General features: G+C 50.8%; 1 protein-coding gene across 2 annotated transcripts in view; it reads right to left on the bottom strand.

Moving 5' to 3' along the window:
• The window catches only part of MKLN1 (muskelin 1), a 118,991-nt gene that overhangs the window by 49,386 nt on the left and 56,106 nt on the right, over positions 1-13,499 (bottom strand). For both annotated transcript variants that reach the window (XM_077340349.1, XM_077340350.1), the window contains 2 exons: positions 9,798-9,875; positions 5,817-5,882 (listed from right to left, as the gene is read on the bottom strand). In XM_077340349.1, coding sequence (XP_077196464.1) covers positions 5,817-5,882; positions 9,798-9,875 — 144 coding nt within the window. The remainder of the gene's footprint in view (positions 1-5,816; positions 5,883-9,797; positions 9,876-13,499) is intronic.

The following is a 13,499-nucleotide window of genomic DNA, read 5'->3' as shown; positions in this document are numbered from 1 at the left end:
CTAAGGCAGAAAAGGCCCTGGCCCTGGTCGAGGCCAGGCAGATATCCCAGGGGCCCGGGGCCACCAGCAGATTCCTGTCCGCAGAGCGGAGAGCCCTACGGGGCGGGGGGGGGCATAAGGTTGTGAGCCGCCACAAGCCACGAGGGCTGGGAGCAGCGGGATAGAACAGAAATCTAATAAATAAAGCTGAGTCTCAGAGCGCTGGCTTGGGCATGGGAGCATCTCAGGGCGAATCCAGATGGTGGGAGGCTGAGGCCGTGGAAGTTAAAGCTGTCATTCTCATAAAGCAAAAAGGAGCGGCGTGTTCTTACACACGCATTAAAGTCCCGGTTTCGGAACAGACTCTAGTTCAGGGGTAGTCAAACTGCGGCCCTCCAGATGTCCATGGACTACAATTCCCAGGAGCCCCTGTGAATGCTGGCAGGGGGCTCCTGGGAATTGTAGTCCATGGACATCTGGAGGGCCACAGTTTGACTACCCCTGCTCTAGTTTATGGGAGGGTGATTTCCCCCTAAGAGGGCCACCTGGGCCTCCCCCAAATGTAAAGTCAGGCAAAGTGGCTGAGAGACAGCGCGGCGTAGTGGTCACAGTGTCCAACTAGGAGCGGGGAGGCCCCGGTTCGAATCCCCACGCTGCCATGGCGGCTCAATGGGTGACCTCTGGGCCGGCCACGATCCCTCAGCATGACTATCCCACAAGAGAACGACGGAGCCCGCTCCGAATCCCCCACTGGGGGAGAAAGGCGGGAGAGAAATAAAGCACATGAATGGATAATGATCATTCCCAAGGGTTTGACCACATGGATGTGAACGCCAACCTCGGAGGCTGTGCAATGACTCAGCTGTTTTAAAAATCGTTACGCAACGTCTCCTTTCCCCTTGGAAGGCTGAGCCGGGCCTTTCAGCAGATGCAAACCAGATCAGCGTGGAGCCCCCAATGACGGCAGGCAGGCCGGAGCAGAGAGCCAGCGCATTGGACTGCCGAAGAGTGGGGGCCTCCAATCTGGAGAGCCGGGTTTGATTTCCCGCTCCTCTACATGCAGCCAGCTGGGAGAGACTGGGGCAGTTGCGGTTCTCTCAGAGCTGTTCTCACAGAGCAGTTCTCTTAAAGCTCTCTCCGTGTCACTTATCTCCCAGCTCTTCTTCTTGGCTCATGTGCTGTGCACCCCACTTCTCAAAGCATGACAAAATTATTTCAGGGGGCTTTCTCCGTGGTCAAAAGGTTGAAAAGGGCTAATAGAAGGAAAAAAACCCAGAGAATGAAAACGATCACATGGCCTTTGTGTCCAGTGCCCTTACCAGCTGACAGCATTGATCTCTGGCTGTCAAGCACATGGACTGACCACACGCATCCCCTCCGTATCTCTTGTTTCCACTGTAGAAGTTGGTTCTTACACGCCGCTTTTCTCTACCCGAAGGAAGCTCAAAGTGGCTTACATTCACCTTCCCTTCCTCTCCCCACAACAGACACCCTGTGGGGTGGGTGAGACTGAGAGAGCCCTGATGCTCGGTCAGAACAGCTTTATCAGTGCTATGACTAGCCCAAGGTCACCCATCTGGCTGCATGTGGGGGAGCGCAGAATCGAACCCGGCATGCCAGATTAGAAGTCCGCACTCCTAACCACGACACCAAACTGGCTCTCTCAGCCTCAGTGTTTACTGTTCTGCAGTTTGGAAAACAATCCTTCTTCCGGGGGGGGGGGGAGGCCTCTTTCAAGGGTCAAAGCTACCCAAAGGCGGCCCGTTTTCCACCCTCTCTGGCAGGTTTCCCTCCTCTTGGCAGCTGCACAGCGCTGCAATTAAGCCCGTTCTGCAAGTCATGCTTCAGGAGGCAGGGAGCATCCAAGGAAAGCCGTGCCCTTATTCTTTTCAGGGGAGAAAAACAGATTCGTAAAATTCCAATCCGGGACACTGTTACCGCTTCTTTTGAAGAAAGCGTACCCCCGAAAGACTGACCTGAACATCTGCGGGACAAATGGAGGAGTTTCTTTTCAGATGTCCCCAAGCGGGGGAGGAGAGGGGAGGTTTGGGTCATGGGAGGAAGAAACTCAGAGCCCGTATCGAAGGCTTCCTCCAGATCTCCGTCCCTTGATTTCGAAGTGTTTGTGTCGAATCCGCTAGGCTGAAAGCAATAGCACAGTTCCGCAAAACCAGACCCTCTTGCGGAATTACGTACGCTCACCAGTGGGGTTTGCGAAGGTTTTATTTCCCCGTTATCTTTCGGATGTCACCAGGGAGAGAATGAGATATGGAGATACAAGGAAATAGTCCCATTGTATACGGCACTGGTCAGACCACACCTGGAGTACTGTGTGCAGTTCTGGAGGCCTCATTTCTAGAAGGACGTAGATAAAATTGAAAGGGTACAGAGGAGAGCGACGAGGATGACCTGGGGCCAAGGGACCAAGCCCTATGAAGATAGGTTGAGGGACTTGGGAATGTGCAGCCTGGAGAAAAGGAGGTTGAGAGGGGACATGATAGCCCTCTTTAAGTATTTGAAAGGTTGTCACTTGGAGGAGGGCAGGATGCTGTTCCCGTTGGCTGCAGAGGAGAGGACACGCAGTAATGGGTTTAAACTTCAAGTACAACGATATAGGCTAGATATCAGGAAAAGGTTTTTCACAGTCAGAGTAGTTCAGCAGTGGAATAGGCTGCCTAAGGAGGTGGTGAGCTCCCCTCACTGGCAGTCTTCAAGCAAAGGTTGGATACACACTTTTCTTGGATGCTTTAGGATGCTTAGGGCTGATCCTGCGTTGAGCAGGGGGTGGGACTAGATGGCCTGTATGGCCCCTTCCAACTCTATGATTCTATGATTCTATGAAAAAACAACTGCTTCCCCCGCCCCCAAATCAGATTGTATTAACAATTTCTGTCCACTAGGGGGTGCTTCACAGCTTTGAAAAACCTCCAAGGTCCTGCTGGCATTTCCCCCAACATAATTGTACTCTAAAACCCCCTTAACTAGGAGCAGTATAAAATTACTGGAATCCATGTCCCGAGAAGGATTTACAACTTAACGTAATGTTTTTGAAACGAGACCAGGAAGCAGAGGGAGAAGAGAAAAATGGTTTGTGGGGTAGGGAAGAATGCAAGTTTTAGGGCATTTCTCCCAAATCTGTCTCCCAACTGAGTATTTGTTAAGCATAAAATGCCATCTTGGGGAAAAAAGACTTCTGCCAGAGTTAAGTGCACGGAACTTGTATTACATTTTTTTGTTTAATTCGTACAGTTTTCTACTCCCCCTTCCTTACACTGTTTTTTATGTTCACGCTAAGTAGATCGCAATCCGGATTGGAAGGGAACACAGGTCAGACTAAGGAGATGCCTGTCCGAGCAACAGAAGATCAATAAGGAACTCAATGAGATTTCGACTTCCCAACCTTTCAGACCAAAGGGTCTGGGATTTGCAGAGATGGATAAAGTACAGAGGAGGACCGCAAAGACGAAGAGGCGGTTGGAACCCCTTCCTAGGAGGAAAGGTAGAAGAGTCAGGGACTTGTCAGTGGAGAAAAGGAGAGGGGCATGATAGAGGTTTACAAAATTATGTGTTGGTGGCGTGTGCTGGCAAAAAGACATTCCTCCCCCCACCCCGCTCTCAAAAGACTAGGGCGCAGGGGCATCCAAGGAAGCTGGTGGGCAGTAGGTTCACAAGGGACAAAAGGAAAGACTTCTTTACACGGAGACTGATGATCGTGGGAATTAACAGCTTTAAGAGATGATTCAATAGATTCACGGAGAATATGGAAAATAAGTCTGTCAACAGCTACTAGACACGAGGAACCTCTACATTCTCTGCATAACTGAGGGGAACCTCTACATTCATAGGCACTGATCTCCTGAATTCCAGATCCATAAGGTAACACCAAGGGAAGGCCTCGGCCTCTCTGCCCTGTGGTTGGCCCTCCAGAAGAACTGGTTGGCCATTGTGTGCAATGGGAGGCTGGACTAGATGGGCCACTGGTCTGATCCAGCAGGGCTCTTCTGAGGTTCTTAGGAAGGCCTCAGCATCTCTCCCTGTGGTTGGCCCTCCAGAAGAACTGGTTGGCCATTGTGTGCAATGGGAGGCTGGACTAGATGGGCCACTGGTCTGATCCAGCAGGGCTCTTCTGAGGTTCTTAGGAAGGCCTCAGCTTCTCTCCCTGTGGTTGGCCCTCCAGAAGAACTGGTTGGCCATTGTGTGCAATGGGAGGCTGGACTGGATGGACCACTGTTCTGACCCAGCAGGGTTCTTCTGATGTTCTTATCATTGTCAAAAGTCCCCGAGACGACGAGAATTTCAGATCAATAAATAATCTTGTTTTTACAGGCATCAGAGAAAATTAACTACCAATGTTTACCAGGGATGAGGTAATGGAAAGCAGAAAGTAATCCCAGACTGTCAGTCGATGTGGCCCAGTGGAAAGAGTTCCTCCCTGCCCCCTAGCACGAAGCACAAATCAATCTGCGGAGACTCTCCCCCTCAAAAGGAATTTTTCTTGGCCCCCAAGTGGACCTCCCACCTTGCCGGATGACATCGCATCTCTGGCTGCGGCGAACTCACCCCTCGGGGGAAGGCGGCCGAGCCTTTCCCAGTCCCGAGTGGCCCTCGACAACCGTGGCAAACTCAAGACAACACCCGTGATCAATCACTCGCACGCTGGCAGGGCTCCGCCCCAGACCTGTGGAGCCACGATCGGCCCCAAGAACGAGAAGCAGGACGCAAGTCACACAAAGCTGCCTTCTACTGGATCAGGCTCTTGGTCCTTCAAGGTCAGAATTATCTACTCAGACAGGCAGTCACTCTCCAGGGTCTTTCCCATCACCTACCGCCTGGTCTTTTTAACTGAAGATACAGGGGATTGAACTTGGGATCTTCTGTGTGCCAAGCAGAGGTTCCACCACTGAGCCACAGGCCCTTCCTATAGCTCTCCAGGGTCACAGGCAGAGGTCCTTCCCATCCCCTCCTGACTGGTCCTTTAACTGGAGATGCTGGAAATTGAACCTGGGACCTTCTGCATGCTGAGCAGAGGCTCTACCACTGAGCCATAGCCCCACTTCATGGTTCTCCAGGATCTCAGGCTGAGGTCCTTCCCATCACCTGGTCCTTTTAACTGGAGATGCTGGGGATTGAACCGGGGACCTTCTGCATGCTGAGCAGAGGCTCTACCACTGAGCCATAGCCCCACTTCATGGTTCTCCAGGATCTCAGGCTGAGGTCCTTCCCATCACCTGGTCCTTTTAACTGGAAATGCTGGGGATTGAACCGGGGACCTTCTGCATGCCAAGCAGAGGCTCAGCCAACTCAGCCACAGATCCTCCCTATGAAACTGCCTGAACTGAATCAGAGCAACAGCCAGCCGCAGGAAAGAGGAAGTGGACATGAGTCACATGATATTGGCTTAACAGAATCATACTCTAGGTCCCTCAGGGTCAGTATTGCCTACTCTCCAGGTTCACAGACGGAGGTCTTTCACTGTACCTACCGCCGGTGCTTTTAAATGGAGATGCCAGGGATTGAACCTGGGACCTTCTGCATGCCGAGCAGGTGCTTGGCCACTGAGCCACACATCCTCCCGGCATGCCCTGTAGAAGAGAAGCCAGAACAATTCAAGTGAGGCTTGAAGAAGGCCGGCTGCCTTGGTTCTGACACCCAACACCCTTTTACCAGTTCTGATTTTCAGCTCCCTACTGATAGAACTTCTTGGATGGTGCCAACGGATGGGAAGCCCGGCCTCTGAGCTCCTTCTCCGGCCCTGCAGCATGATGGCCAATCACGGTCCTGAAACCCACAGCCAGGCACCATCAAACAAGGAAGACCCCTTAAGAAGGATTGCTCACCTGTCTGAACGTCGATGACCATCTGATGGCCGCCCCGCATTCCTGGCCTGCTGTCCTCGCCATCCCCTGGTTTGGTTGGGAGAGAAAGAAAGAATCCTGAATACCTGTTATTTTTAGAAGAGGGAAGAGCTGGGCTTTTCATACCCCGCTTTTCAATACCCAAAGGAGTCTCAAAGCGGCTTACAACCACATCTCCCTTCCTCTCCAGTGAGGTCGGTGGGACTGCATCAACTGCTTTACGAGAACTAATCTGACAGGTCTGTGACGAGCCCAGTGTTACCCTGCTGGTTGCATGTAGAGAACAGAATCATAGAGTGGGAAGGGGCCTCCAGGGACATCTAGTCCAACCCCCTGCAGAATGCAGGAAATTTACATCTACCTGCCCACCTGCAGTGATTCCAATTCCATGTTCAGATGATGCCCCCCCCCCCCAAAGAAAAACTGAATCCATGGCCAGTCTGGTCTGGAGGAAATTCACCTTCTGGTCCCAAAGAGGTGATTAGCTTTTCTCTGGGCATGCAAGGAGGAGTAGGAAATCAAACCTGGTTCTCCAGATAAGCCATCGATCCTAGCTACTACAACATGCTGCCTTTTCAAAAACCTTTAACCGAGATGCATCAGTGAGAGATGATAAATGAATTCAGAGGGAGACTGGGCGATCGGTTAACCCCGACACGAAATACCCAGAACAATTCCCCCGGGTCCTCTTCTAGCAGGGTGACCAGAGGATTGTTACAGAGAGAAATGAGTTCAAATCCCCCTTTTCTGCCACAAACCTTACTGGATAATCATGGAAACATTACTTTCAGGAAACCGTGGCTCAGAAAGTCTGCTCTGGAGGGTCAGCAATGGGGCACAGAGGCTGAGGCCGTCCCCCATGCTGCCTCCTGGCACAGGACTGACTGCATCAAACCATGGCTAGAAGCCACTGATAGACCTCTCCTCCATGTAGGCAGACTCAGGCCGTTTGCCAAGTTGGTCTGAAGCACCTTAAGGACTAACAAAGTTTTTTTTGAAGGTACAAGCGTTCATGTGCATTTACAGTATATCCGAAGAAGTGTGCATACACGCACAAATGCTTACACCTGGAATAATATTTGGCTGGCCATAAGCTTGCTGCTGAACCCTCCTTCATATGTCTAATCCCCTTGTAAAGCCTGCGGCATTAAAAAAAACCAGCAAACGTTAACCGTTGAAAAGAGCAATGCTGAACATCGTGTTAAAAAGCAAAATCAAACGTTACAAGAGCAAAAAGAGATAGTTCAGCCACCAGCACCTTGCCCAGTTACAAGAATATTGATTTCTCTCGGAGACAAGGTGTACGCCCAAAGAACTCGGGTCTCACGTCCACATCCTGAGCCGATCCGCCTGGTGTTTAGACGCTTTGCTAGTTTACTCAGAGTATAATTCTGCGTGGAGATACTGGCATCAACGGGCTTAGACTGGAATAACTCTGCACAAAATTGAACTGCGTGTTCCGTCATTGTGATGGGATCTCAGGCGGCTGCTTGCTTTTAAAAGCACTATCCGTGGTCTTGAATGGTGCTAAGTTGTTTTTAAATTCGCCCTCGAGCAATTGGTGCTTGCACCAAATTGCTTTCTGTCCCAATACGGATTTCTTTGCAAAACCAGAGACCTTTGGCACGATTCTTTCAACGCGCTTTTTTAAAGCTTTGGCACCACGTTGACAGATGTGCTAAGACAGAACTCGCTGGAAATCATTTAAACCTTTAAAAGGTGCAATTCCTCCGTGCTGGAATGTCAAACAAGAAAGCAAACAGAAAGCAAAAGGCAAACAGAAAAATGTTTAGTTTCGCTTAAGCACATCTGAACAAAAAAAGAAGAGCTGGTTTTTATATCCTGTTTTTGTCTATCCTACGGAGTCTCAAAGTGGTTTACAACCACCTTCCCTTCCTCTCCCCACAACAGACACCCTGCGAGGAAAGTGAGGCTGAGAAAGCTCTGAGAGAACTGTGACAGGCCCAAGGTCCTTCGGCAGACTTCACAAGGAAGAAGAGCTGCTGTTTATTTCCCACTATCTTAAGGAGTCTCAAAATGGTTTATAATTGCCTTTCCTCTCCTTACAACAGGCACCCTGTGAGATGGGTGGGGATGAAAGAGCTCTGAGAGAACTGTGACAAGCCCAAGGTCACCCAGCTGGTTGCATGTGCAGACGGGGGAATTGAACCTGGTTCTCCAGATTAGAGTTCCGTTGCTCTGAACCACTATGCCATGCTGGCTCATTTAAAAAAGAAGTCATTGTCCTGAGAGGCTGTTAACACAGTGGCACAGCTAATGCCACATAAATGGAAGGTCCAAAGATCAATCTTTACTTAGTCTTATAAGAAAGAAAATCTCAAGTAGTGGGGTTGTGAAAGACATCCACCTTGGACAACTACTATGAGCCAGACACACAATATTAAACAAAGCGATTTAAAGTTCTGACTCGATATAGCAGCTCTGAAAATTCAATATATGAACGTGAGAGGAGCCATGTTGGATCAGGCCAATCGCCCCTCCAGTCCAACACTCTGTGTCACTCAGTGGCCAAAACCCAGGTGCCCTCAGGAGGTCCACCAGCAGGGCCATAAGAACTTGAGAGAAGCCATGTTGGATCAGGCCAATGGCCCATCCAGGCCAACACTGTGTCACACAGTGGCCAAAACCCAGGTGACCTCAGGAGGTCCACCAGCAGGGCCATAAGAACATAAGAGAAGCCATGTTGGATCAGACCAATGGTACATCCAGCCCAACACTCTGCGTCACACAGTGGCCAAAACCCAGGTGCTATCAGGAGGTCCACCAGAAGGACCATAAGAACATAAGAGAAACCATGATGGATCCAGTCCAACACTCTGTGTCACAGAAGAACATGAGAGAAGCCATGTTGGATCAGGCCAATGGCCCCTCCAGTCCAACACTCTATGTCAAACAGTGGCCAAAACCCAGGTGCCCTCAGGAGGTCCACCAACAGGGCCATAAGAACATAAGAGAAGCAATGTTGGATCAGGCCAATGGCCTATCCAGTCCAAAACTCTGCGTCATACAGTGGTCAGAATCCAGGGGCCATTAGGTCCATCAGTGGGGCCAGAACTCCAGGAGCCCTCCCACTGTGGCCCCCACAATGTTCCATCTTGTCTTTACACCATATCTGCGGGAGCCGTATAAATAAAGCAGTAAGGGGTGTGGGGGAGGGCTTGGTCCGGGATGGGGTAGGACAACAATTAGACCCATCCAGTCTAACCCTCTGTGTCACACAGTGGCCAAAACCCAGGTGCCCTCAGGAGGTCCCCCGGCAGGGCCATAAGAAGCCATGTTGGACAAGGCCAATGGCCCCTCCAGTCCAACCCTCTGTGTCACACAGTGGCCAAAATCCAGGTACCCTCAGGTCCCCGAGCAGGGCCATAAGAACATAACAGAAGCCATGTTTGGTCAGGCCAATGGCCCACCCAGTCCAACATTGTTGGTCACTCAGTGACCAGAACCCAGGTGCCCTCAGAAGGTCCAACCAGTGGGGCCAGGACTCCAGAAGTGCTCCCATTGTGGCCCCCAAGCACCAAGAATACACAGCATCACTGCCCCTTTTATCTGTTCTAAGTCTCCTGCTCATTCATTTCATTGCATCCCCAGAAGTTCCTGCATTCTGAGAAAGGGAGATCAATACTTCTCTCTGTACCTCATGCGTAATTTTGTAAGCTTCTATCATGTCCCTCCTCGGTCGTTGTTGGACTGGCACGATTAAATCAGCCCCAAACCGTGGTGCCACCACCGAGGAGGCTGTGTAAGGAGTAGACTCATCCACACCGGCAAGACCCTTGCGATTACCTCTCACAGGGGGCCGCCCCGATCACTTGGGGGTCCAGACCATTTCATGGCACTTTGCACTGAGCTCCGCACAGCCCACCCCATTCAGACACCAGGCTGTGCGTTCTGCAGATGCATCAGATCCCTCTGCAAAGGATGGCCAGCCATCTCTCTTACCTTTGGTGCTTTTGGGGATGATCTGACCCCATCGCGGTTTGTATTCTTGCTGGCTGATGTACTGGTTGAATAAACCGTCTGCGACAGAGAAGAGAGAAAAGAAGAAGGAAAAAACGTTGACTTCCAAGTTGGCACATCCAATTACAGGAAAATGCAAAAGGAAAAGGAAAAAACAAATCACCACCATTAAATTAAATTAATCTGTCTTATTTATTTTATTTTTAAATTAATATTTATAAGATGCCCCTATTGAACTAGTAATCTTGGGGCGGCTTACAACGTGTACAATAAAGCCATATCGTACGTTAAGTACATTAAAACACAATAAAAACTATCCGAACTATCATGTTTTATTTACGATCATATCTAGAATTGCAGAATTGGAAGGGACCCCAGGGTCATCAAATCCCTTGAAGAATGCAGGAAATTCACAACTTCTACCAGCTGCTCTAGAGATGTCTCATGTACAAAATTACGCAAAAAAGCATTTAAGCAACAGAAAGACTATTAGAGTTAAGATGCATAAGTAACTAAGTGATAAGCTTGGATTAAAGACCTTCGTAAAGACCTGTGAATTGCAGCAAATTAGCATACAAATGAAAAATAGCAAACAAATGGATGATAGAGGCCATCTAGACCAGCCCCCCCCCCCCCCCCGTTCAATGCAGGATACACCTAAAGCATCCAGGAGAAGGATCTGTCCAGCCGCTGCTTGAAGACAGCCAGTGAGGGGGAGCTCCCCACCTCCTTAGGCAGCCCCTTCCCCTGCTGAACTAGACTCCTAGAATCCTAGAGTGGGAAGGGGCTATCCAGACCCTCTATTCCAACTCCGATGGCGATTGGCTGGCTGGTTGGTGGAAGAGGCGCTCAGGGGCGGGACGGCCACCCTGAGTGGGTGCTAAGCGTAGAGTGGCACTTAAACCATCAGACCAGCTCCTCCTCCAAGGCCTTACCAGAAATATATAATGTGGAACAGATATGACCATATCTGGTCACGTTGACCAGCCCGTCCCCCCTTCCAAATGGCCCAAGATGGGCCGGAAGGGATTGAGAAGGGGAGGGTCCCCGGGTGGGTTTATCCACAGCTCTGCTTCCCAGCCATATCCTGTATGTCTCTGCCACTCCTGGGGTTTCTCCAAGCCTGAGGAATGTTTCAGGGGTTTCTTCACGGTAGAAGCACTGAGAAAGGCTGGTCTAACAGGAGCCTTTAAACCTTCAGGAAAGTGCTAAACAGACCGAAAAGGAGTCTCTCTGTCTCTCTCACACTCACACACACAGTCCAGAAAGTGGAATCTGTGGCTGGGCCTATCAGCACTATTTATGTGTATCGGTGATTTATTTATTTGGGGATTTCTAAACCGTCCCTCTCCAAAAATTGGGTCTCGGTGTGTAACAATAAAAAACAGTGTATAGTGTGTAACAATAAAAATACAAAATACAAAGACATTTGAATTAAAATGCCAAAATTCAGTGAAAACCAGTCTCCTGAGTCCTATTAACCCACTTTGTTTTAGATGGACAATCCAATGGGCCAGGCGAACAAACTGGGATGTATATCAGAAAAGGGGGGTACTCATCCGACAGTAACCCCCCAAACGGGGGTAGGCAGGGGGCCGAGGTGGATAGTTGAGCTGCAGCCCAAACCTCAACCAAAGGCCCAATGGAAGAGCACCATTTGGGAGGCCAGAAAAGGCCCTGGCTGCGGTCGAGACCAGGCGTACCTCTTCCGAACCGGAGACTATCAAAGGATTGGAGTTTGCTGACCCCAGAGCTCTACTTTGGGGGGTGGGAGTGTATATGGAGCAGTGGGCAAGGGGAACAAAGCCAGGAAAAACGTCAAACAGCAAACCTCCCACAATGGAGAAGCACTCACGCACCTGGATGAGAGCAAGTTGAAACCTGGATCCAGCTCAGAAGAAGCCAGATATCTGGCTTCTAAGGCAGATATCTTGGTTGTTTTATGTCTGGAGGAAAGGGGCTCCCCCTTGCTATGCCCTAAAACTGCGTGCCACGCTCCATGATTTCTCTCCTCCTGCTAGATTCTTTTACACTCCCTTTTAACGCCGGCCTCCTCTGCATGGGACACTGGCCTGGAGGTTTTCCAGGCGTCTTCCCAGAAAGCATCTCCCCGTTGGCAGCGGCTTTAATGCTCCTTGAGTTACAAACCAACAAAGGCTTGTTTTGAAAGCTGAACCACCAGCGAGTTGACATTTGGGAAGGAAAAGCGGGGCGGGGGGGAACGGACGGGCAGGAAGAACCAGCCGAACGTGGTCGAGAGAAGCACCTGACCTCTCCCCATTGCATTCCTTCTGCATTTCGCCAAACCACTTGAGCAAGATGCCTTGAGAACGCGCAGTGGAGGGCCCCGAGGAGGACTATGGCTAAACGGGGTTACGGCTGTGGAGTATTGCCAGTGGAACAGCAAATCACAACAAGGCTTTCGGATGGAGTTGAGGAATGACTTTCCGTCCCCTGGTTACGGACCCAGTTCTCCAAAGCCCAGGTTGGATCAGGCCAGGGGCTCATCCAGTCCAGCACACAGTGGCCAAAACACAAGGGCCATCAAGAGGTCCAGTAGCAGGTCCAAAACTCCAGGAACACTCCCACTCTTGTCCCGCCACACCCCCAGCACCAAGAATACAGAGCACCACTGCCCCAGGTACAAGACGATAAGAGAAGTCATGCTGGATCAGGCCAGTGGCCCATCCGGTCCAACACTCCGTGTCACACAGTGGCCAAAACCCAAGTGACATTAGGAAGTCCACCTGCAGGGCTGTAAGAACATAAGAAAAGCCATGTTGGATCAGACCGCTGACCCATCCAGTCCAAACCCCAGGTTCCATCAGGAGGTCCGAACTCCAGAAGTCCTCTCTTCACTGGTGCGCCCCGAGCACCAAGAACGCAGAGCATCCTGTTCAAGACAGGCTGTTCCATCTCTACCTGCGGCTGATACTCACTAATAGACCTCTGCACCATCTGCTTATCCGGTCTATGCTTGCAGCTGCCACCACTTCCAGCAGCAGGGAATCCCACAGGTTTGGGTGAAGAATGATCTGCAACTGCTTAAAGGCCCGCAGGCACTCAATTCAGCTCATTAAGGGGAGGGCTACGGACTCCCGATCCCCACGCAATAAAGGGCCTTCGAGCTGCAATGGCCTCTGGGAGGTTATCCACTCCATTCCGGAGTTGGACACAGGAAGCCATAACGGGACTCACAGCTCCCCCACCCGAAGGCAGTTTTCGGCTTGGAAAAGCTACTGCCGGAGGGGAGGCAGGGACCCCTCGTACGCCCACACTGTCGTCTCAAGCCAAACTGGGCCACCGTGGGGTTTTAAAATGCAGCTCCACTGTGTCACTGCGGGGAAAGCGAGCTGGGCCCCGGGAACCCAGATCTGAGTCGTTAAAAAAGGTAATGCGTTGTTTGGCCGTGGGACAACGGGCCATCTGCAAAGTAGGCTTGCTGTCTGGGATGACGGGAGGTTTAGTTGAATTAGGCTAATTAGTGGGCTGCTTGAGAGAGCTTTGAAAACGATATGTGCAGGTTCAAGCGTCAGAGGGGAGCCATGCTGGTCGGCAGAGTAACAGGGAGGCTGGAATCCAGGAGCGCCTTGGGGACCAACATCAGACAGGAATTTCCTCTCCTAGTCCTAGCCATAGAATTACTGATCCATGGAGTTGGAAGGGGCCGCATAAAGGCCATCT

Source organism: Paroedura picta, chromosome 5, assembly GCF_049243985.1.
Source record: "Paroedura picta isolate Pp20150507F chromosome 5, Ppicta_v3.0, whole genome shotgun sequence".
NCBI lineage: Eukaryota > Metazoa > Chordata > Lepidosauria > Squamata > Gekkonidae > Paroedura > Paroedura picta.
The sequence above is the reverse complement of the archived record's forward strand: the minus strand, read 5'-3'. Positions and strand labels throughout refer to the sequence as shown.